Raw genomic sequence first — 25,755 nt, 5'->3', positions numbered from 1 at the left:
TCATTTCTCTGCTAGCAACAGATTTGGCCTCTTCCAGAGAAATCATAAGGCTTCTGGGACTTTTCATCTCTTGTATCCTTGTAGCCAAGTTGGTCCAGGACCTTCTTAGAGTTTTCATTCTTTTCATCTGTCAGTGCGACAAAAAAAAAAGCAAAACAAAAAACAAGACCCTTTGGACAAAGAGATTCTCATTCCCCTGCTTGTAAAAAAAATTGCAGTGGTGGCTTATGAAGAGAAAATCTACAGGGATGCCTTGACCCTATTCCAATCCAGTAGTCATCAGCATGGATGCCAGCAGGTCAGGTTGGTTGGACATTCACCAGGAAAGACAGCTCAGGGGTCCTAGGTACCAACACTGGTATAAACCTTGTCAAACTACAAAGAAATAGGGGTTATCTGGGAAGCACTCAAGGCCTTGAAAACAGAAATTCTAAACAAAAATGTAAAAATCTGGTCAGACAATAATACTGCAGTAGGACGCCTAAAAAAACAAGGGAGTCCCAGGAATTATCAGCCATCTTTACATCCTGGCAGGAAGAATTTTGCAATGAAAATCGTGTCCAACTTAGAAGCAGGAACACCTTGAAGAAAGAGCAGTGATCCTTCAATTTGCACATTTTTTGCAGTTAGCAGAAAAGTGAGGCGCCCCGATTGTTGATCTTTTTTTGCCACACAGGTAAAAAGGTTCTATTCCCTGTTCTATCAAGACAAGCCAGCGGCTCTAGATGCATTTTCTTCTCTAGACTTTTCCCCATTTTTGCTGATCCTGAAAGTTATTAAAAAAGGTATTTGCTGACTAGGCAGAAGTGATTATGATAGCTCTCTTCTTACCCAAATCAATCTGGTTTCCACTGTTGCTATTGTCAAAGGAGGAATACTGGAAGCTAGTCCTACCCTCAGAAAGCATTGATCTTTTTTCTGTGGGATTGGGCTCATTCTGAGGTCAACTGGTTTGTCAAATACAATGTTCTTTATGCTTTTGCACAGCCAAAAGTCAGTTAGATCAAAAATTGTATAGCTGTATTTGGAAAACCCATTATGACCCTCTGGGGTAACTTGGCTTCATCCTTCTTTCCTACCCAAGGTAGTGTCTGCTTTTTGTTGTCAACGTGAGCTGGTTGTTTTTTCCTTTTGTAAAGATGTAAAAAATCTGAAGGAAAGAAAATTCCACACCACCGATGTCAACTGATATATTCCAGAACACCTGGATAAGATGGATAAGACAAAGTCCTTCAGAAAGCATAATCAGCTCCTAGTTCAGTTTCAGGGCCCCACTAAAGGTTGTAGAGCTAGTTAAGGCCACCATCACTAGATGGATTACGTTGGTTATTAAGAATTCTTCTCAGCTCCTGGACAAGTCTCCTCTGACCTTAGCTAAGGCTTACTCAACAAGAGTCATTGCAGCATTCTGGACTTAGAGTGCATCAGCTTCTTTTGCCCACATTTTCAACTTGGTTTAGACCAAATACCTTTTGAGGCAAGTTAAACATAGTCTCACACCAAGACTTCTCTTTTGGCTGGAAAGCTTTGTCAGTGGCTGTCCGACCCTAAGTCTAATACCTAGATTTCTCCTCCTGGTAGTACTGTCATGGAGGTCTAGATGAAAGCTGATGATTAGTCTTACCAGTGACTGTATTTTCCTGTAACCTCTGCAACAGCATGGGATTGCTTCTGTATGCTGTTTTTGAAGTATCTTTTTAGGCTCGTGAGTTACTAAAACAATTACTGGAGAAAGTATATGGAGGGGGTAATTTTAAGGACTTTTACATTGTTTCCTGTAATGGTGACAGTGCGGATGTGGAGTTAACTGGAAAATCTGACTATAGGTAAGCGTAATTCTAAAGGGTTGTACGGACTCAAGGGATTGGAAGGTGGTGAAGGGACACATGATATACCTCTGGCATGCTGGGTCATCAGACTGGTAGACCATCACCTGACTATTGTATAGTTTCTCAATGGTTCAACCATGGAATTGGACAGCATGCTGACAAGACATGACAGGACTACATTTTGTGCCTTCACACTTGTGATCGCGATATCGCTGTGCTTGTTTAACGCAAATATCAATAGAACTTTCTAATGTTAAAAACGCATCATACAAAAATCACGAGTTTGTGCTTTGCGACTCTCATGCGATGCGTTTTTAATAGAGATGAGTGAGCACCAAAATGCTCGGGTGCTCGTTACTTGAGTCGAACTTCCCACGATGCTCGAGGGTTCGTTTCGAGTAACGAACCCCATTGAAGTCAATGGGCGACTCGAGCATTTTTGTATTTCGCCGATGCTCCGCTAAGGTTTTCATTTGTGAAAATCTGGGCAATTCAAGAAAGTGATGGGAACGACACAGAAACGGATAGGGCAGGCGAGGGGCTACATGTTGGGCTGCATCTCAAGTTCCCAGGTCCCACTATTAAGCCACAATAGCTGCAAGAGTGCCCCCCCCCTCCCAACAACTTTTACTTCTGAAAAACCCTCATTAGCAAGGCATACCTTAGCTAAGCACCACACTACCTCCAACCAAGCACAATCACTGCCTGCATGACACTCCGCTGCCACTTCTCCTGGGTAACATGCTGCCCAACCACCCATTTCAGTAATAGTAGCAGTCAAGACAGGCCCCAGTAACAATTCCAAAGCAGCAGTATAGGGGGAGCACAGTATTATTTCAATTTAAGTAGTAGTTGCAGTCTAGACAGGCCCCAGTAACATATCACTAGCAGCAGTATAGGGGGAGCACAGTATTAGTTCCATTTCAGTAGTAGCAGTCTAGACAGGCCCCAGTAACATATCACTAGCAGCAGTATAGGGGGAGCACAGTATTAGTTCCATTTCAGTAGTAGTAGCAGTCTAGACAGGCCCCAGTAACATATCACTAGCAGCAGTATAGGGGGAGCACAGTATTAGTTCCATTTCAGTAGTAGTAGCAGTCTAGACAGGCCCCAGTAACATATCACTAGCAGCAGTATAGGGGGAGCACAGTATTAGTTCCATTTCAGTAGTAGTAGCAGTCTAGACAGGCCCCAGTAACATATCACTAGCAGCAGTATAGGGGGAGCACAGTATTAGTTCCATTTCAGTAGTAGTAGCAGTCTAGACAGGCCCCAGTAACATATCACTAGCAGCAGTATAGGGGGAGCACAGTATTAGTTCCATTTCAGTAGTAGTAGCAGTCTAGACAGGCCCCAGTAACATATCACTAGCAGCAGTATAGGGGGAGCACAGTATTAGTTCCATTTCAGTAGTAGTAGCAGTCAAGACAGGCCACAGTAACATTCCCATTGCAGCAGTTTAGGGAGATAACAGTCTCTTTCACATTTCAGTAGTTGCAGCATAGACAAGGCCCCAGTTACATTTATGCAGCAAAAGTGTAGGCCAACCCCACACACCTTTCTGTACCATGAGTGCAGGCGAAGCCCATAAAAATTAATTGGATTACACTGTAGGCGAGGGCCCAAAAAAATGGGTGTACCAACAGTACTAATGTACCTCAGAAAAATTGCCCATGCCCAACCAAGAGGGCAGGTGAAACCCATTAATCGCTTTGGTTAATGTGGCTTAATTTGTAACTAGGCCTGGAGGCAGCCCAGTTAAAATAAAAATTGGTTCAGGTGCAAGTTTCACTGCTTTAATGAGAATTGAAACGTATAAAAATTGTTTAGAAAAATTATATGACTGAGCCTTGTGGGCCTAAGAAAAATTGCCCGTTCGGCGTGATTACGTGAGGTAGCAGGAGGAGGAGGATGAATATAATACACAGATTGATGAAGCTAAAATGTCCCCGTTTTTGATGGTGATAGAGAACGATGCTTCCATCCGCGGGTGCAGCCTACGTATTGTTTAGGTACCGCTGCTGTCCGCTGGTGGAGAAGAGAAGTCTGGGGAAATCCAGGCTTTGTTCATCTTTATGAGTGTAAGCCTGTCGGCACTGTCAGTTGACAGGAGGGTACGCTTATCCGTGATGGTTCCCCCAGCCGCACTAAACACCCTCTCTGACAAGACGCTAGCCGCAGGGCAAGCAAGCACCTCCAGGGCATACAGCGCTAGTTCAGGCCCCGTGTCCAAGATTCGACACCCAGTAGTTGTACAGAGAAGAGGCATCACGGAGGACGGTCGTGCGATCGGCCGACTCAGCCTTGACTGGGGAGCGGTGACACAGTCTTGCTGGGGAGCCATAAAGCTGGCAAAGGCCTTGGAGAGTGTTCCCCTGCCTGCGCTGTACATGCTGCCTGATCTCCGCGCCTCCCCTGCTACCTGGCCCTCAGAACTGCGCCTTCTGCCACTAGCGCTGTCGGATGGGAATTTTACCATCAGTTTTCCACCAGGGTCCTGTGGTATAGCATCACTCTCGAACCCCTTTCCTCTTCAGGTATGAGAGTGGAAAGGTTCTCCTTATACCGTGGGTCGAGCAGTGTGTACACCCAGTAATCCGTAGTGGCCAGAATGCGTGTAACGCGAGGGTCACGAGAAAGGCATCCTAACATGAAGTCCGCCATGTGTGCCAGGGTTCCTGTACGCAACACATGGCTGTCCTCACTAGGAAGATCACCTTCAGGATCTTCCTCCTCCTCAGGCCATACACGCTGAAAGGATGACAGGCAAGCAGCATGGGTACCCTCAGCAGTGGGCCAAGCTGTCTCTTCCCCCTCCTCCTCAGGCTCCTTCCCCTCCTCCTCATCCTCCAAAATGCGCTGTGATATAGACATGAGGGTGCTCTGACTATCCAGCGACATACTGTCTTCTCCCACCTCCGTTTCTGAGCGCAAAGCGTCTGCCTTTATGCTTTGCAGGGAACTTCTGAAGAGGCATAGCAGAGGAATGGTGACGCTAATGATTGCAGCATCGCCGCTCACCATCTGGGTAGACTCCTCAAAGTTTCCAAGGACCTGGCAGATGTCTGCCAACCAGGCCCACTCTTCTCTAAAGAATTGAGGAGGCTGACTCCCACTACATTGCCCATGTTGGAGTTGGTATTCCACTATAGCTCTACACTGCTCATAGAGCCTGGCCAACATGTGGAGTGTAGAGTTCCACCATGTGGGCACGTCGCACAGCAGTCGGTGCACTGGCAGATTAAACCGATGTTGCAGGGTTCGCAGGGTGGCAGCGTCCATGTTGGACTTGCGGAAATGTGCGCTGAGCCGGCGCACCTTTCCGAGCAGGTCTGACAAGCGTGGGTAGCTTTTCAGAAACCACTGAACCACCAAATTAAACACGTGGGCCAGGCATGGCACGTGCGTGAGGCTGCCGAGCTGCAGAGCCGCCACCAGGTTACGGCCGTTGTCACACACGACCATGCCCAGTTGGAGGCTCAGCGGCGAAAGCCAGCGGTCGGTCTGCTCTGACGCTTGCCCACCGCTGTGCTGCCACTCCGCATGACACCGACTGCTGGCGACGTGCTGCTGCTGACACATCTTGATTGCGAGACAGAGGTTGCGTCGTAGGAGGAGGAGGGTGGTTTAGTGGAGGAAGCATACACCGCCGCAGATACCAGCACCGAGCTGGGGCCCGCAATTCTGGGGGTGGGTAGGACATGAGCGGTCCCAGGCTCTGACTCGGTCCCAGTCTCCACTAAATTCACCCAATGTGCCGTCAGGGAGATATAGTGGCCCTGCCCGCCTGTGCTTGTCCACGTGTCCGTTGTTACGTGAACCTTGCCAGTAACCGCGTTGGTGAGGGTGCGTACAATGTTGCGGGAGACGTGGTCGTGCAGGGCTGGGACGGAACATTGGGAAAAGTAGTGGCGACTGGGAACCGAGTAGCGCGGGGCCGCCGCCGCCATCATGTTTTTGAAAGCCTCAGTTTCCACAAGCCTATACGGCAGCATCTCCAGGCTGATCAATTTGGCTATGTGCACGTTTGCTTGAGCGTGTGGGTGCGTGGCGGTGCGCTTGCGCTTGTGCTCAAACAGTTGCGCTAGCGACGGCTGGACGCTGCGCTGAGAGACATTGCTGGATGGGGCCGAGGACAGTGGAGGTGAGGGTCTGGGTCGTCTGCACTCTCAGTGAAAAACTGCCACACCTTTGAGCACCTCGGCCTCTGCAGGGTGGCATGGCGCGAGGGGGCGCTTTGGCAAACAGTTGGTGGATTATTCGGTCTGGCACTGCCTCTCCCCCTGGCCACCGCACTGCCTCTTTCAACCTGCCCTGCTGCTACACTTGCCTCCCCCTCTGAAGACCTGTCCTCAGTAGGCTTAGCAAACCAGGTGGGGTCAGTCACCTCATCGTCCTGCTGCTCTTCCTCCGAATCCTCTGTGTGCTCCTCCCTCGGACTTACAGAAATTACTACTACCTCACTGATAGACAACTGTGTCTCATTATCATCATCCTCCTCACCCACTGAAAGCTCTTGAGACAGTTGCCGGAAGTCCCCAGCCTCATCACCCGGACCCCGGGAACTTTCCAAAGGTTGGGCATCGGTCACAACAAACTCCTCCGGTGGGAGAGGAACTATTGCTGCCCAATCTGGGCAGGGGCCCGAGAACAGTTCCTGGGAGTCTGCCTGCTCCTCAAAATGTGTCATTTTCATGGAGTGAGGAGGCTGGGAGGAAGGAGGAGCAGCAGCCAGAGGATTCAGAGTTGCAGCTGTGGACGGCGTAGAACTCTGGGTGGTCGATAGATTGCTGGATGCACTTTCTGCCATCCACGACAGGACCTGCTCACACTGCTCATTTTCTAATAAAGGTCTACCGCGTGGCCCATTAATTGTGAGATGAATCTGGGGACCCCAGAAACTTGCCTCTCTCCTAATCCCGCAGCAGTCAGCTGCGATACACCTGGACCAGGAGCTCGGCCTGTGCCCACACCCTGACTTGGGCCTCCGTGTCCTTGCCCCCGTCCACGTCCTCTAGGCCTACCCCTACCCCTCAGCATGGTGTATTACGAGTAGAGCAGAAACAGAACGCTGTAATTAAATGTGCCGCTTATTGGCCTGTGGTTGGAGGCTGACTTCGCTTACGGAACGCACAGCAGAGCCAGGAAACAATTATGCGCAAGCCTATAGTGAGACCTAGGTGCGTATGACTGAGCTACTGGAATTCACAGCGCAGAAGCAGTCAAGTGGCCAAAGGGCAGTGGTAGGCCTTAAGTATTTTGCTTCAATTTTTTAAAATGGTGAGGTGAAAAACCAGACACCGTATGCAGCGTATATATGTATACTCTTTCCCTCTGGCGGGATGACGGCGATCATGTAACGGACACAGCAGAGCCAGGAAACAATTATGCGCAAGCCTGCTGTAACGCTTAGCTGGGTAATAATGAGCGACTACTACCCCCAGCAGACACGCAGTAAACTGTACACGGTCACAGGCTTGGATGGGTAATAATGAGCGACTACTACCCCCAGCACACACACAGTAAATTGAAGACGGTCACAGGCAGCCCAAATATAGTATTTTTTTCCAATTTTTGGGAAAAAGCCCACTGCCTATATAGCCTGTATATGGATTTCCCTGTTGGAGGATGACTGTGGTTATTGAAAGCACAGTGCAGCCAGAAAAAAATATGCGCAAGGCTGCAGTAACACCTAGCTGGGTATTAATGAGCGACTACTACCCCCAGCAGACACGCAGTAAACTGAACATGGTCACAGGCAGCCCAAAGATTTTTTTTCCCAATTTGTTTGAAAAAGCCCACTGCCTATATAGCCAGTATACCTCTTTCCCTGTGCCACTGTCCCTGCCTCACCAGTACTGCCCCTATACTCAGTAAAATGACTGCAGACTGAGGACGCTATGGTCTGCATGCCCAATATACAAAAAAAAATAAAAAATTTGCAAAACTACTAAAAGCAGCCTCAACAGTACTGCACACGGTCAGATGTGGCCCTAAGAAGGACCGTTGGGGTTCTTGAAGACGAAGATAACAGCCTAACACTCTCCCTATAGCAGCAAGACGGCACTTTCCCTAATGTCTCACAGCGTGCATCTGTGGCGAGCCGCGGGCAGCCCCAGTTTATATACTCGGGTGGCACCTGATCTCCCTAGCCACTCACTGCAGGGGGGTGGGATAGGGCTGGAACTTCACAGGAGGAAGTTGTAATGCCTTCCCTGTGTTACTATTGGCCAGAAAAGGGCGCAAATTTTTCAGGGAAGAAAATGGAATTGACTCGAGTGCCGCGTGGTGCTCATCTCGAGTAACGAGCATCTCGAGTACCCTAATACTCGAACGAGCATCAAGCTCGGACGAGTACGCTCGCTCATCTCTAGTTTTTAACATTAGAAAGCCCCATTGATAGTCGCTTTAAAAAAAAGGCACAGCGATATCGCAATCATAAGTGTGAAGGCACCCAAAGCTTCATTTGCCACTATCAACGCTAACTGGTGCCTGCGAGTGGCTAATGAATGGAGACGAGTCTCTCGCTCTCTTTCTGCACTCAGTTTCGGACACGAGCTATTCACCTCTGTCACTTAAATCATCTATCTCCACGGAGTTTGTGCGGACCTTACTTTTCCAGTGCGTATCGCGCTTTTCTCACTCCTACTCTGCCTCGTTCTAGAATCAGCTGCATCACACGTTGAACTCAACTCGATGCAGGAATACAAAGCTCCCCTAATTATCACTTCGGAGCCATCTATAAACATGCCCGCTGTGGCACTCTTTTTGTTCTCAGTAACCAGCCATCAGCACTGCCTGGCTTCAACTACATAACATCATTTTACATAGGCAGTAACTAAACATAGAAAGAAAATAACTCGAAAGGTTCAGTTTAGAGCAACCCCAAACCTCGGGCAGTTTATCCCATCAGAAATGTGGTGGTGGTGATGATGGCGATGATGATGATGGTGGCTCTGTGGCTCAGTGCTTAGCACTGTTGCCTTGCAGCATTGAGGTCCTAGGTTCAAATCTGACCAGAGACAACATCTGCATGGAATTTGTATGTTCTCCTTGTGTATCATAATAAGCACATCCATATGCATATGCACATCAACTGATATTTAGATGGATGAATCCCATTGGGGCTCACAGTTCTTGTTCACCTATTAGTATGTTTTTGTATTGTGGCAGGAAACCCACACAAAGACAGTATCAGTTCCTGCCTCTCTGTCCTGGCCCTGCCTTGCTTCCAATTAGGATTTCCTACAAAAGCCTGGCCTTTGCTCCTTCCAAGATTATTGTGCCCTATAGCCTGGATCAAGCGTCATCTCCTAAACCTGCTCCTTTCCAACTAACCTTTATTACCTGGCTTCCCTCTTGACTATGTTACCTGCTTCATCCATTGTACTGCAATCCAAGACTTCCCATTGCTGACTCCTGGCTTTCTATCTGGCTACTTTCCAGACCTCAGGTTGCTACCCCTGCGGCTCCACCTTAGTGCCTGAACAGCTACACACAGGGAGAACATACAAGCTCCATGCAGATGTTGTCCTTGGTCAGATTTGAAGCTAGGACCCCAGCACTAACCACTGAACTTCTCCTTCCTCTTCTTCTCCTCCTAGCTATAGGAACAACAAGAGATTCCACAGCCTGGTTCAGCATTTCAATATAATTATCACCAATAAGAGGACCTTATTAAAAGCAGAACGTGTCCTAATAAATTCTACCAAGTCAGGGCTCCGGACTGTAGTTCTCCCTTCCGTATTTATACACAAATCACATGCAAGATCTCCCTCAACTCTATGGGATCTGATGCAGCATCTGACCCTCTAAGGAATAAAGTAAGATCAGCACAAACATAAAACAAGCAGATACGTTTCAAAACCAAATATTTATTAGAGACTAGTAAGGGATCTTTTGCACAGGACGGAATATTCCACCGCAGCGTGGAGAAATATGCGTCTTGGAAGTTTGTACCGAAGTCCGTAAGGCTAACTGTGGGTTTTGATGCAGAATTGCTGGCAGAATTCTGTTGTCAATTCCATTAGCAGTGTATATTTGTGTACTGAATATTCCGCAGCGGGCATATTTCACAACAGTGTTGCAGAATTTTCTGGCCCGTGTGAAAGGTCCCTAACAAGTTCTGAGTAGCAATTATATTAATGTGATATATTTTGCACACAAGGCTGATTTATCGATGTGTTATCTGAATTGTATGTGCTTTTTGGGTAACAGACATTTATTAGTAATTGCATACATTAATCATCATTTACTGCTCACATGACATGTGGCTTTACTGTTAGAGAATTTTTTTGGACTATGTGTTAATAGGATGACTTAAAAAATGGCTACTTCCTTGTGTGAGTTCTTTGATGCTTAAGTAGATGTGATTCTTGGGTAAAACATTTGCCACATTCCAGACATGAAAATGGTTTATTGCCTGTGTGACTTCTCTTATGTGCAACAAGACCTGATTTCTGAGTAAAGCATTTCCCACATTCTGCACATGAATACGGCTTCTCTCCTGTGTGAGTTCTCTCATGTGTAGCAAGATTTGATTTCTGAGTAAAACATTTACCACATTCTGAACATGAAAATGGCTTCTCCCCTGTATGGATTCTCTGATGATCCCTAAGCCTAAATTTAGTGATAAAGCATTTCCCACATTCTGAACATGAATGGGGCTTATCCCCTGTGTGACTTCTCCCATGTCTCACAAGATGTGATTTCTGGGTAAAACATTTTCCACATTCTGAACATGAATACGGCTTTTCTCCTCTGTGAGAAATTTCATGTGCAACAAGACTTGATTTCCGAGTAAAAGATTTGCCACATTCTGGACATGAAAATGGCTTCTCTCCTTTGTGAATTCTCAGATGTTTTACTACATATGATATGTGACTAAAACATTTGCCACAATCTGAACATGAATACGGTTTCTCTCCACTATGAGTACTTTCATGTATAATAAGATGTGATTTCCAAGTAAAACGTTTCCCACATTCTGAACAGGAATATGGCTTCTTCACTGTGTGAATTCTCTCATGTTTGACAAGTCTTGATTTATGGGTAAAACCTTTGCCACAACTTGTACATGAATATGGTTTCTCCACTCTATTTATACATTCATGTGTAATAAGATTTGATTTCCGAGCAAAACATTTTCCACATTCTGAACATGAATATGGTCTTTTCCCTGTGTGAACTCTCTCATGTGTAACAAGATGTGATTTCTGGGTAAAATATTTGCCACAATCTGAACATGAATACATCCTCTCCCCTCTATGAATATATTCATGTTTAATAAGATTTGATTTTTGAGTAAAGCATTTCCCACATTCTGAACATGAATACGGCTTCTCTCCTGTGTGACTTCTCCCATGTCTCACAAGATCTGATCTCTGAATGAAGCATTTCCCACATTCTGCACATGAATACGGCTTCTCTCCTGTGTGACTTCTCCCATGTCTTACAAGAACTGATTTCTGGGGAAAAGATTTTCCACATAGTGAACATGAATATGATGGCTTCTCCCCTGTGTGAGCTCTTTTATGTTGAACATTCTTTCTATGACTTTTCTCCTGTCTATCAGTCTGTGATGAATCAAAAGACAGTCGCTGTGTAAGAGGATCAGATGACAGATATTTGCAGTGAAGGTCTGATGCTATATCTGGGATAATAACATGCTCTTCATATGTATCCTCTGAGATACCAACAGCATTTAAAGATATCAGATGTCCCTCTGAGCTCTTGGTCCAGTCATCTGCCGAGAACAAAACTGATTTTATTATTATTGAATGGAATTCCTTATGAAATGCTTATTAATGCGCACACAATAACCTCGCTATAAAATGCTTAATGTAATTGGATTGGATGCTGAGAGTGTGAGGCGAGTACATGATCAACTTCTGACAAGTTTACCATATAAGATGTAATCAATAAACGTGCTTCAGAAGAGAAGCCTGAGACACCATACTGTGCCACGTGTTTGCTTTTCCGGTGCATCATAATAATAATTAGGCATACCAGATTGATAAGTCAACGATAACTAAAATAAGTAATTAGTTTTACATATGCATCAAAATGAATTCACAAAAATGTTATATCAGACCAAAAAATAGAGTAGTAATACCGAGAGTCTGAACACATAATAATTCATTGACAACCCCCCCCCCCCAATATATTGACAAATAGTAAGGTTACTCCTTCATATCAATATACAAAGAAGAGGAGTATAACTACAAAAACATTTATAAATCTGTTATCAGACACATAAAATGGAAATTCTGCACAATATAAGCTTTTTACAAATGTTTTGACAAATTACATTTAAGCCCAGTCTAACAAAATCTTACAAATGGGGCTTCCAATAATATTTATTTAAAGGGTTAACTGTAATAAGGCATTCCATCCAAAGGTTTTCATAAGATCGTCTTCGAGCTTCACCTGAAGTGGCCTGTTGACAAGAAGGCTGATACTCGCCATGTGCTGCCTTATAATAATTGGGCATTTGGAACAGACAAGCCGCCTACCCTACTACTCAATGCCATCACTTTCCATGAAATTCTGGCTTTTTAACTTTTTTTATATATATATTTGAAAATATCTTGTTCCAGTAACTTTGTTTCAGTTTGTCTAACTCCAGCAGGGAGATGTATAAAATCTTAGGTAATATTACCAGCTTAATGTTTTAATGATTCCCGCCTGAACAATCTGCTTATCGCTCCTAAAAGCCACTGTCATTTTCTGGAATAAATCCAAATCATTTCTTTTATATTTTTCAGGAACATTTTCAGTAATTTTTACTCTCATGTATTTAATGAACTTATTTATCCCAAAGAAACCAAAATTCAAAGTGAACAATATTCGTAAATGTTCCACCAAGTTGTAATACCTTACATTGGACGTCTCAGTGTAATACAAAAGCCAGAGAAAATAGCAAAATCACCCAATGTGTGAATTAGACTTGGCTTCATTAGTGGTAATTAGAGATGAGCGAGCACCAAAATGCTCGGGTGCTCGTTACTCGGGACGAAATTTTCGCGATGCTCGAGGGTTCGTTTCGAATAACGAACCCCATTGAAGTCAATGGGCGACCCGAGCATTTTTGCATATCGCCGATGCTCGCTAAGGTTTTCATTTGTGAAAATCTGGGCAATTCAAGAAAGTGATGGGAATGACACAGCAACGGATAGGGCAGGCGAGGGGCTACATGTTGGGCTGCATCTCAAGTTCCCAGGTCCCACTATTAAGCCACTATAGCGGCAAGAGTGGGCCCCCCCCCCCTCCCAACAACTTTTACTTCTGAAAAGCCCTCATTAGCAATGGATACCTTAGCTAAGCCCCACACTACCTACAACAAAGCACAATCACTGCCTGCATGACACTCCGCTGCCATTTCTCCTGGGTTACATGCTGCCCAATCCCCCCCCCCCTGCACGACCCAGTGTCCACAGCGCACACCAAAGTGTCACTGCGCAGCCTTCAGCTGCCCTCATGCCACACCACCCTCATGTCTATTTATAAGTGTGTCTGCCATGAGGAGGAACCGCAGGCACACACTGCAGAGGGTTGGCATGGCTAGGCAGCGACCCTCTTTAAAAGGGGCGGGGCGATAGCCCACAATGCTGTACAGAAGCAATGAGAAATCCAATCCTGTGCCACCTCCATCAGGAGCTGCACACGTGGGCATAGCAATGGGGAACCTATGTGCCACACACTATTCATTCTGTCAAGGTGTCTGCATGCCCCAGTCAGACCGCAGTTTTTTATAAATAGTCACAGGCAGGTACAACTCCGCAATGGGAATTCCGTGTGCACCCACAGCATGGGTGGCTCCCTGGAACCCACCGGCTGTACATAAATGTATCCTATTGCAGTGCCTTGGACAGCAGAGCTAACGTCAGATTAAATGCAGGTGGGCTTCGGCCCACACTGCATGCCCCAACCTGACCGGGGTTTTTAATTCATAGACACAGGCAGGTACAACTCCCTATTGTGAAGTCCCTGTGGACCGACAGCATGGGTGGGTGCCAGGAAGCCACCGGCGGTACATAAATATATCCCATTGCATTGCCCATCACAGCTGAGGTAATGTCATGTTTAATGCAGGTGGGCTTCGGCCCACACTGCATGCCCCAGTCAGACTGGGGTTCTTTAGAAGTGGACACATGCAGTTACAACTCCGTGAGGACCGACAGCATGGGTGGCTCCCTGGAACCCACCGGCGGTACATAAATATATCCCATTGCAGTGCCCAGCACAGCTGATGTAACGTCAGCTTTAATGCAGGTTGGCAAAAAATTAGCAGCAGTATAGGGGGAGCACAGTATTAGTTCCATTTCAGCAGTAGTAGCAGTCAAGACAGGCCCCAGTAACATATCACTAGCAGCAGTATAGGGGGAGCACAGTATTAGTGTGGAACCCACCGGCGGTACATAAATATATCCCATTGCAGTGCCCAGCACAGCTGATGTAACGTCAGCTTTAATGCAGGTTGGCAAAAAATTAGCAGCAGTATAGGGGGAGCACAGTATTAGTTCCATTTCAGTAGTAGTAGCAGTCAAGACAGGCCCCAGTAACATATCACTAGCAGCAGGATAGGGGGAGCACAGTATTAGTTCCATTTCAGTAGTAGTAGCAGTCAAGACAGGCCCCAGTAACATATCACTAGCAGCAGTATAGGGGGAGCACAGTATTAGTTCTATTTCAGTAGTAGTAGCAGTCTAGACAGGCCCCAGTAACATATCACTAGCAGCAGTATAGGGGGAGCACAGTATTAGTTCCATTTCAGTAGTAGTAGCAGTCAAGACAGGCCAAAGTAACATTCCCGTTGCAGCAGTTTAGGGAGATAACAATCTCTTTGACATTTCAGTAGTTGCAGTATAGACAAGGCCCCAGTTACATTTATGTAGCAAACGTGTAGGCCAACCCCACACACCTTGCTGTACCATGAGTGCTGGCGAAGCCCATAAAAATTAATTGGATTACACTGTAGGCGAGGGCCCCAAAAAATTGGTGTACCAACAGTACTCATGTACCTCAGAAAAATTGCCCATGCCCAACCAAGAGGGCAGGTGAAACCCATTAATCCCTTTGGTTAATGTGGCTTAATTTGTAACTAGGCCTGGAGGCAGCCCAGTTAAAATAAAAATTGGTTCAGGTGAAAGTTTCAACGCTTTAATGAGCATTGAAACGTATAAACATTGTTTACAAAAGTAATATCACTGAGCCTTGTGGGCCTAAGAAAAATTGCCCGTTCGGCGTGATTACGTGAGGTTTCAGGAGGAGGAGAGAGGAGGAGGAGGAGGAATATTATACACAGATTGATGAAGCGAAAAGGTCCCCGTTTTGGATGGTGAGAGAGAACGATGCTTCCATCCGCGGGTGCAGCCTACGTATTGCTTAGGTATCGCTGCTGTCCGCTGGTGGAGAAGAGAAGTCTGGGGAAATCCAGGCTTTGTTCATCTTGATGAGTGTAAGCCTGTCGGCACTGTCGGTTGACAGGCGGGTACGCTTATCTGTGATGATTCCCCCAGCCACACTAAACACCCTCTCTGACAAGAGGCTAGCTGCAGGACATGCAAGCACCTCCAGGGCATACAGCGCGAGTTCAGGCCACGTGTTCAGCTTCGACACCCAGTAGTTGTAGGGGGCAGAGGCGTCACGGGGGACGGTCGTGCGATCGGCTACGTACTCCCTCAGCATCCTTTTACAGTGCTCCCGCCGACTCAGCCTTGACTGGGGAGCAGTGACACAGTCTTGCTGAGGAGCCATAAAGCTGGCAAAGGCCTTGGAGAGTGTTCCCCTGCCTGTGCTGTACATGCTGCCTGATCTCCGCGCCTCCCCTGCTACCTGGCCCTCGGAACTGTGCCTTCTGCCACTAGCGCTGTTGGATGGGAATTTTACCATCAGCTTGTCTGCCAGGGTCCTGTGGTATAGCATCACTCTCGAACCCCTTTCCTCTTCGGGTATGAGAGTGGAAAGGTTCTCCTTATACCGTGGGTCGAGCAGTGTGTACACCCAGTAATCCGTAGTGGCCAGAATGCGTGTAACGCGAGGGTCACGAGAAAGGCATCCTAACATGAAGTCAGCCATGTGTGCCAGGGTACCTGTATGCAAGACACGGCTGTCCTCACTAGGAAGATCACTTTCAGGATCCTCCTCCTCCTCCTCAGGCCATACACGCTGAAAGGATGACAGGCAAGCAGCATGGGTACCCTCAGCAGTGGGCCAAGCTGTCTCTTCCCCCTCCTCCTCATGCTCCTCCTCCTCAACACGCTGAGATATAGACATGAGGGTGCTCTGACTATCCAGCGACATACTGTCTTCCCCCGCCTCTGTTTCCGAGCGCAAAGCGTCTGCCTTTATGCTTTGCAGGGAACTTCTCAAGAGGCATAGCAGAGGAATGGTGACGCTAATGATTGCAGCATCGCTGCTCACCATCTGGGTAGACTCCTCAAAGTTTCCAAGGACCTGGCAGATGTCTGCCAACCAGGCCCACTCTTCTGTAAAGAATTGAGGAGGCTGACTCCCACTGCGCCGCCCATGTTGGAGTTGGCATTCCACTATAGCTCTACGCTGCTCATAGAGCCTGGCCAACATGTGGAGCGTAGAGTTCCACCGTGTGGGCACGTCGCACAGCAGTCGGTGCACTGGCAGATGAAACCGATGTTGCAGGGTCCGCAGGGTGGCAGCGTCCGTGTGGGACTTGCGGAAATGTGCGCAGAGCCGGCGCACCTTTCCGAGCAGGTCTGACAAGCGATGGTAGCTTTTCAGAAAGCGGTGAACCACCAAATTAAAGACGTGGGCCAGGCATGGCACGTGCGTGAGGCTGCCGAGCTGCAGAGCCGCCACCAGGTTACGGCCGTTGTCACACACGAGCATGCCTGGTTGGAGGCTCAGCGGCGCAAGCCAGCGGTCAGTCTGCTCTGCCAGACCCTGCAGCAGTTCGTGGGCCGTGTGCCTCTTCTCTCCTAAGCTGAGTAGTTTCAGCACGGCCTGCTGACGCTTGCCCACTGCTGTGCTGCCTTGCCGCGCGACACCGACTGCTGGCGACATGCTGCTGCTGACACATCTTGATTGCGAGACAGAGGTTGCGTAGGAGGAGGAGGAGGAGGGTGGTTTAATGGAGGAAGCATACACTGCCGCAGATACCACCACCGAGCTGGGGCTCGCAATTCTGGGGGTGGGTAGGACGTGAGCGGTCCCAGGCTCTGACTCTGTCCCAGCCTCCACTAAATTCACCCAATGTGCCGTCAGCGAGATATAGTGGCCCTGCCCGCCTGTGCTTGTCCACGTGTCCATTGTTAAAGTGGACCTTGGCAGTAACCGCGTTGGTGAGGGCGCGTACAATGTTCCGGGAGACGTGGTCGTGCAGGGCTGGGACGGCACATCGGGAAAAGTAGTGGCGACTAGGAACTGAGTAGCGCGGGGCCGCCCCCGCCATCATACCTTTGAAAGCCTCAGTTTCCACAACCCTATACGGCAACATCTCCAGGCTGATAAATTTGGCTATGTGCACGTTTAACGCTTGAGCGTTAGGGTGCACGTCGGCGTACTTGCGCTTGCGCTCCAACACTTGCGCTAGCGACGGCTGGACGGTGCGCTGAGAGACATTGGTGGATGGGGCCGAGGACAGCGGAGGTGAGGGTGTGGGTGCAGGCCAGGAGACGGTAGTGCCTGTGTCCTGAGAGGGGGGTTGGATCTCAGTGGCAGGTTGGGGCACAGGGGGAGAGGCAGCGGTGCAAACCGGAGGTGGTGAACGGCCTTCGTCCCACCTTGTGGGGTGCTTGGCCATCATATGTCTGCGCATGCTGGTGGTGGTGAGGCTGGTGGTGGTGGCTCCCCGGCTGATCTTGGCGCGACAAAGGTTGCACACCACTGTTCGTCGGTCGTCTGCACTCTCAGTGAAAAACTGCCAGACCTTTGAGCACCTCGGCCTCTGCAGGGTGGCATGGCGTAAGGGGGCGCTTTGGGAAACAGTTGGTGGATTATTCGGTCTGGCCCTGCCTCTACCCCTGGCCACCGCACTGCCTCTTCCAACCTGCCCTTCTGCTGCACTTGCCTCCCCCTCTGAAGACCTGTCCTCAGTAGGCGTAGCAAACCAGGTGGGGTCAGTCACCTCATCGTCCTGCTGCTCTTCCTCCGAATCCTCTGTGCGCTCCTCCCTCGGACTTTCTCCATTTACTACTACCGGAGTGATATACAACTGTGTCTCATCGTCATCGTCCTCCTCACCCACTGAAAGCTCTTGAGACAGTTGCCGGAAGTCCCCAGCCTCATCCCCCGGACCCCGGGAACTTTCCAAAGGTTGGGCATCGGTCACGACAAACTCCTCCAGTGGGAGAGGATTCGGAACCATTGCTGCCCATTCTGGGCAGGAGCCCGAGAACAGTTCCTGGGAGTCTGCCTGCTCCTCAGAATGTGTCATTGTAATGGAGTGAGGAGGCTGGGAGGAAGGAGGAGCAGCAGCCAGAGGATTCAGAGTTGCAGCAGTGGACGGCGCAGAACTCTGGGTGGTCGATAGATTGCTGGATGCACTTTCTGCCATCCACGACAGGACCTGCTCACACTGCTCATTTTCTAATAAAGGTCTACCGCGTGGACCCATTAATTGTGAGATGAATCTGGGGACGCCAGAAACGTGCCTCTCCCCTAATCCCGCAGACGTCGGCTGCGATACACCTGGATCAGGAGCTCGGCCTGTGCCCACACCCTGACTTGGGCCTCCGCGTTCTCGCCCGCGTCCACTTTCTCTAGGCCTACCCCTACCCCTCAGCATGCTGTATTGTATTACCAGTAGTGCAGAAACAGAACGCTGTAATTAAATGTGCCGCTTATTGGCCTGTGGTTGGAGGCTGACTTCGCTTACGGAACGCACAGCAGAGCCAGGAAAGAATTTTGCGCAAGCCTGCTGTAACACTTACCTGGCTGCGTATGAATTAGGACAACTACCCCCAGCAGAGACGCAGTACACTGAGGACGGTCACAGGCAGCCCAAATAGATTTTTTTTCCCAAATTTTTTTGGAAAAACCCACTGCCTATATAGACTGTATATGTCTTTCACTGTCCCTGCCTCACCACCACTACTGGCCCTGGACTATGTAAAATTACTGCAGACTGTTTCACTCTGGACAGGATGACAGCGGTGATGTAAGAGGCAACGCAGAGCCAGGAAAGAATTTTGCGCAAGCCTGCTGTAACACTTAGCTGACTGCGTATGAATTAGGACAACTACCCCCAGCAGAGACGCAGTACAGTCAGGACGGTCACAGGCAGCCCAAATAGATTTTTTTTCCCAAATTTCTTTGGAAAAGCCCACTGCCTAAATAGACTGTATATGTCTTTCACTGTCCCTGCCTCACCACTACTGGCCCTGGACTATGTAAAATTACTGCAGGACGCAATGCTCTGCACGGCCGATATACAGAAAAAAAAAAAAAAAATGTGCAGCACTGCAAAAAGCAGCCTCAACAGTACTGCACACGGTCAGATGTGGCCCGAAGAAGGACCGTTGGGGTTCTTGAAGCCTAAAATCAATCCTAACGCTCTCCCTATAGCAGCTCCGGCACCAGCAGCACTTTCCCTGAACTATGTCAGAATGCATCTGTGGCGAGCCGCGGGAGGGGCCGATTTATATACTCGGGTGACACCTGATCTCCCCAGCCACTCACAGCAGGGGGGTGGTATAGGGCTTGAACGTCACAGGGGGAAGTTGTAATGCTTTCCCTGTCTTTCTATTGGCCAGAAAAGCGCGCTAACGTCTCAGAGATGAAAGTGAAAGTAACTCGAACATCGCGTGGTGCTCGTCACGAGTAACGAGCATCTCGAACACGCTAATACTCGAATGAGTATCAAGCTCGGACGAGTACGCTCGCTCATCTCTAGCGGTAATATATGACATAGATATGACAAGGTTTTGTTGTTATGAAATAAAGAGGTGTATCGGAATGGATTTTATCCACAGATTCCAAAAATTACCTTCAAAATTCTGTATCACGTCAGGTTTTTTTTCAAATCCCGAAAATGTGAAAATTACCACAATGTAATTTTTTTTATGACCTTCATATATGGCGTTTGTAATGTGTGAAAATGCAAACATGCCTAACATTTACCACTTGGCTCCCCTGGAAATGTCCTCTTTTTGGATTTTCTTTAGTGTTCGTCCGTACAGTCTTGTTTCCACATCCATCATATGTGCCGTCCACTTTACCTGATATCTCTTTTCCATCCCTTTAATATCCTGATGTAAGCGCTCGCCATGTTCTTCCGTAAAATCACCAAAATTGTCAGGAAAGAAAGTGAACCTTGACGCTCATGTTGCAACCAAGCAGTTTATAGGATTCCAACATTTCGTCGATACGATAGTGTGATTTGCAGGCTTCGTGTTCCCCAAAGGTTTTGTACCCCATTTCTGGATGCGGTCCATGCTCGCACTTTGCACTCACTCATGGTTTTCTCAAATATTAATTTTCGTATTTGTGGGCCTATAAGAATGGCAGCTTTGATTTTTTTCAGAAGTGATTGATGGAAACTTAACACCAAGGTACTGAAAGCATTTACTGTCCCTGCTTAAGGCGGTCACGAATTGCTTCATTATGCCTGGTTATTTGTGTAATGGTGGAAACAGTACTTTCGAGGGATCAACCAGTGGAAGTGAAGCAATGTTTTTTTTGCCAGGTGTGAAGGTACTTCTGACTGGCTGCTGCTTCCGAACCCAATGTTCAGTCCTAGCTCTGAAGTTCCAGTCACACGAAAAGCAAAGACAATTGGTGCAGCCTGCTTGTTGGCCGAGCAATATGGCAATCACCTAGAATCCCCGCACACAGACCATTCATGAAGTCTGTACTGCACACTTTCCAGCAGAATCTAAGGTTTTCGTCTCTTTCATAGCCACAGAATGCGCTACTGGAATGGATGGATGCTAGGATTGTGTAATAAAACACCCTTTAAACGGGATGTGCCGGCATCTATGAACAACCTCCACTCTCCTGAATTATAATTAATGTGGAAGTATTTCATGACTGCCGGAATGTCTCAACAATATACCAAATTCTGCTTCTCGGGGTCTGTACCAGGAGAATCTCGTATTAGGGCACAGTACATTCTTTGCATAAAGTCCTGATCCTGACAACTCTGATGCGTCTTTAGGTGAATTCAGATCACAAACAAAACCATTCAGTTGATGCTGGAAAATGGCGCTGGGGTTTCATCCTCCATACTGTCTGGTTTGTACTTGTATCACTGTCTGAATTGGTGTCTGTTGGGGGCTTGACATTGGATGGGGATGGCACAGGGATGGATTCACCATGGGGCACTGGTCTCATGGCAAATGGCATATTGGGACACAATGTTACAATAACTCGTACTGGCATGGCCCATGATCTTCACTGCAGAAGTAGCAGTGGTTACTGTGATTTCTTGGCTTATGGGTACACCAAACAGCATTGATTCTCTTTTTCGACTTTTCCAGTTCCTCAACCCATTCGAAAATGCATAGTACACTTTGTGAGGAGCCCACGTTTGTTCTGAACTGCTAGTTTAATCCTAAAGAATTGCAAAAAGGCATTTTTCGCAAAAGGTGCAATATCTTGCCTTTGTTTGCTTGTCGTATAACAGCCACATATGTAGCAAAATATAACTGGATGATTGGCACAGCCACATGAAATCATTGCACACGCCACGAAGGAACAACCGAACGGTCACTATAGAGAAAGAAGGGAGAGGTGGCGTGACTTACGAGTCATACTGGCCGGCCAAGGTTACTCCCTCTCATTTTTAGGCTTTGTGAGTGCGGCAAATCTTGAGGCGATGCAGATGAATCAGTTTCATTTTTGTAATCAGCGATGTATTTCTGTTTGTCTATTCCTTGCACATTCATTCCATCCCTCCAGAGAACATTGTCACACATTACAAACGATGATTATCATCCACAAAAGAGACCAAACCTTCATCCCTACATTATAACAGTGTTATACGAGCAACGAAGAGGAGTGTAACCAATCAAAAAATACTATATACTGTGAAACATATAAAAATCTGCATTTAATTATCCGAATATACAAAGAAGAAGGTTCTAGACAAGTAAGTATATACTATCTATGGCTTATAACCACCAAGAGAACTAATAGCAACCATCGCAATAGTATTATTTTTAGTCTTTGTCTCCCTGTTCTGCATTCTGTTATCAGGGTCCCCATGTTGTATACTCTGTTATCTGCCTCTGTGTCTCCATGTTGTATATTCTGTTACCCGGGTCTATGTCTCCATGTTGTATATTCTGTTATCCAGGTCTATGTCTCCATGTTGTATATTCTGTTATCTGCCTCTATGTCTCCATGTTGTATATTCTGTTATCTGCCTCTATGTCTCCATGTTGTATATTCTGTTATCCGGGTCTGTGCCCCCAGGTTGTATATTCTGTTATCCGGGTCTATGTCCCCATGTTGTATATTCTGCTAACCGGGTCTATGTCTCCATGTTGTATATTCTGTTATCCGGATCTATGTCCCCATGTTGTATATTCTGTTATCCGGGGCTATGTCCCCATGTTGTATATTCTGTTATCTGGGTCTATGTCCCCATGTTGTATATTCTGTTATCAGGGTCTATGTCTCCATGATGTATATTCTGTTATCTGGGTCTATGTCTCCATGTGGTATATTCTGTTATCTGGGTCTATGTCTCCATGTTGTATATTCTGTTATCCGGGTCTATTTCCCCATGTTGTATATTCTGTTATCCGGGTCCATGTCTCCATGTTGTATATTCTGTTACCCGGGTCTATGTCCCCATGTTGTATATTCTGTAATCCGGGTCTATGTCCCCATGTTGTATATTCTGTTATCCGGGTCTCTGTCCCCATGTTGTATATTCTGTTATCCGGGTCTATGTCTCCATGTTGTATATTCTGTTATCCGGGTCTCTGTCCCCATGTTGTATATTCTGTTATCCGGGTCTATGTCTCCATGTTGTATATTCTGTTATCCGGGTCTATGTCCCCATGTTGTATATTCTGTTATCCGGGTCTCTGTCCCCATGTTGTATATTCTGTTATCCGGGTCTATGTCACCATGTTGTATATTCCGTTATCCGGGTCTATGCCTCCATGTTGTATATTCTGTGATCCGGGTCTATGCCTCCATGTTGTATATTCTGTTATCCGGGTCTATGTCTCCATATTGTATATTCTGTTATCCGTGTCTATGTCTCCATGTTGTATATTGTGTTATCAGGGTCTATGTCTCCATGTTGTATATTCTGTTCTCCGGGTCTATGTCCCCATGTTGTATATTCTGTTATCCGGGTCTATGTCTCCATGTTGTATATTCTGTTATCCGGGTCTATGTCCCCATGTTATATATTCTGTTATCCGGGTCTATGTCCCCATGCTGTATATTCTGTTATCCGGGTCTATGTCCCCATGTTGTATATTCTGTTATCTGGGTCTAATGTTCCCATGTTGTATATTCTGTTCTCCGGGTCTATGTCTCCACGTTGTATATTCTGTTATCCAGTCTATGTCTCCATGTTGTATATTTGCTTTTCCGTGTCTATGTCTCCATGTTGTATATTTTGTTATCCGGGTCTAGTCCCCATGTTGTATATTCTGTTATCCGGGTCTAGTCTCCATGTTGTATATTCTGTTATCCGGGTCTAGTCCCCATGTTGTATATTCTGTTATCTGGGTCTAGTCTCCATGTTGTCTATTCCGTTATCCGGGTCTGTATCCCCATGTTGTATTTTCTGTTATCCGGGTCTATGTCTCCATGTTGTATTTTCTGTTATCCGGGTCTATTTCTCCATGTTGTATATTCTGTTATCCAGGTCTATGTCTCCATGTTGTATATTCTGTTACCCTGGTCTATCTCCCCATGTTGTATATTCTGTTATCCGGGTCTGTGCCCCCAGGTTGTATATTCTGTTACACGGGTCTATATCCCCATGTTGTATATTCTGTTATCGGGGTCTATGTCTCCATGTTGTATATTCTGTTATCCGGGTCTATGTCCCCATGTTGTATATTCTGTTATCCGGGGCTATGTCCCCATGTTGTATATTCTGTTATCTGGGTCTATGTCCCCATGTTGTATATTCTGTTATCAGGGTCTATGTCTCCATGATGTATATTCTGTTATCTGGGTCTATGTCTCCATGTGGTATATTCTGTTATCTGGGTCTATGTCTCCATGTTGTATATTCTGTTATCCGGGTCTATTTCCCCATGTTGTATATTCTGTTATCCGGGTCCATGTCTCCATGTTGTATATTCTGTTACCCGGGTCTATGTCACCATGTTGTATATTCTGTTATCCGGGTCTATGTCTCCATGTTGTATATTCTGTTATCCGGGTCTATGTCTCCATGTTGTATATTCTGTTATCCGGGTCTATGTCTCCATGTTGTATATTCTGTTATCCGGGTCTATTTCCCCATGTTGTATATTCTGTTATCCGGGTCTGTGTCCCCATGTTGTATATTCTGTTATCCGGTCTATGTCTCCATGTTGTATATTCTGTTATCCAGGTCTCTGTCTCCATGTTGTATATTCTGTTATCTGGGTCTAATGTCCCCATGTTGTATATTCTGTTATCCGGTCTATGTCTCCATGTTGTATATTCTGTTATCTGGGTCTTTGTCTCCATGTTGTATATTCTGTTATCAGGGTCTATGTCTCAATGTTGTACATTCTGTTATCCGGGTCTATGTCTCCATGATGTACATTCTGTTATCCGGGTCTATGTCTCTATGTTGTATATTCTGTTATCCGGGTCTATGTCTCTATGTTGTATATTCTGTTATCCGGGTCTATGTCTCCATGTTGTATATTCTGTTATCCGGGTCTATGTTTCCATGTTGTATATTCTGTTATCCGGGTCTATGTCTCCATGTTGTATATTGTTATCCGGGTCTATGTCTCCATGTTGTATATTCTGTTATCCGGGTCTATGTCCCCATGTTGTATATTCTGTTCTCCGGGTCTATGTCTCCACGTTGTATATTCTGTTATCCGGTCTATGTCTCCATGTTGTATATTTGCTTTTCCGGGTCTATATCTCCATGTTGTATATTTTGTTATCCGGGTCTAGTCCCCATGTTGTATATTCTGTTATCCGGGTCTAGTCTCCAGGTTGTATATTCTGTTACACGGGTCTATATCCCCATGTTGTATATTCTGTTATCGGGTTCTATGTCTCCATGTTGTATATTCTGTTATCCGGGTCTATGTCCCCATGTTGTATATTCTGTTATCCGGGGCTATGTCCCCATGTTGTATATTCTGTTATCTGGGTCTATGTCCCCATGTTGTATATTCTGTTATCAGGGTCTATGTCTCCATGTTGTATATTCTGTTATCTGGGTCTATGTCTCCATGTGGTATATTCTGTTATCTGGGTCTATGTCTCCATGTTGTATATTCTGTTATCCGGGTCTATTTCCCCATGTTGTATATTCTGTTATCCGGGTCCATGTCTCCATGTTGTATATTCTGTTATCTGGGTCTATGTCTCCATGTTGTATATTCTGTTATCCGGGTCTATGTCTCCATGTTGTATATTCTGTTATCTGGGTCTATGTCTCCATGTTGTATATTCTGTTATCCGGGTCTAGTCTCCATGTTGTATATTCTGTTATCAGGGTCTATGTCTCCATGTTGTATATTCTGTTCTCCGGGTCTATGTCTCCATGTTGTATATTCTGTTATCCGGGTCTATGTCTCCATGTTGTACATTCTGTTATCCGGGTCTATGTCCCCATGTTGTATATTCTGTTATCCGGTTCTATGTCTCCATGTTGTATATTCTGTTATCCGGGTCTATTTCCCCATGTTGTATATTCTGTTATCCGGGTCTGTGTCTCAATGTTGTATATTCTGTTACCCGGGTCTATGTCACCATGTTGTATATTCTGTTATCCGGGGCTATGTCCCCATGTTGTATA

The 25,755-nt window shown here is 46.6% G+C and overlaps 1 protein-coding gene across 5 annotated transcripts in view; it reads right to left on the bottom strand.

Moving 5' to 3' along the window:
• The window catches only part of LOC136627260 (zinc finger protein 84-like), a 159,748-nt gene that overhangs the window by 120,074 nt on the left and 13,919 nt on the right, over positions 1-25,755 (bottom strand). For 4 of the 5 annotated variants that reach the window (XM_066602199.1, XM_066602204.1, XM_066602205.1 and 1 more), the window contains one exon: positions 9,688-11,574. The exons of the other annotated variant lie outside the window; for it this stretch is intronic. In XM_066602199.1, coding sequence (XP_066458296.1) covers positions 10,160-11,574 — 1,415 coding nt within the window. In that variant the 3' untranslated portion in view covers positions 9,688-10,159. Of the gene's footprint in view, positions 1-9,687; positions 11,575-25,755 lie in introns of those variants that run through there. 5 annotated transcript variants of the gene reach the window in all.

Source organism: Eleutherodactylus coqui, chromosome 5 (assembly GCF_035609145.1).
Source record: "Eleutherodactylus coqui strain aEleCoq1 chromosome 5, aEleCoq1.hap1, whole genome shotgun sequence".
Lineage (NCBI taxonomy): Eukaryota > Metazoa > Chordata > Amphibia > Anura > Eleutherodactylidae > Eleutherodactylus > Eleutherodactylus coqui.
This window is presented reverse-complemented; position numbering and strand designations above follow the sequence as displayed.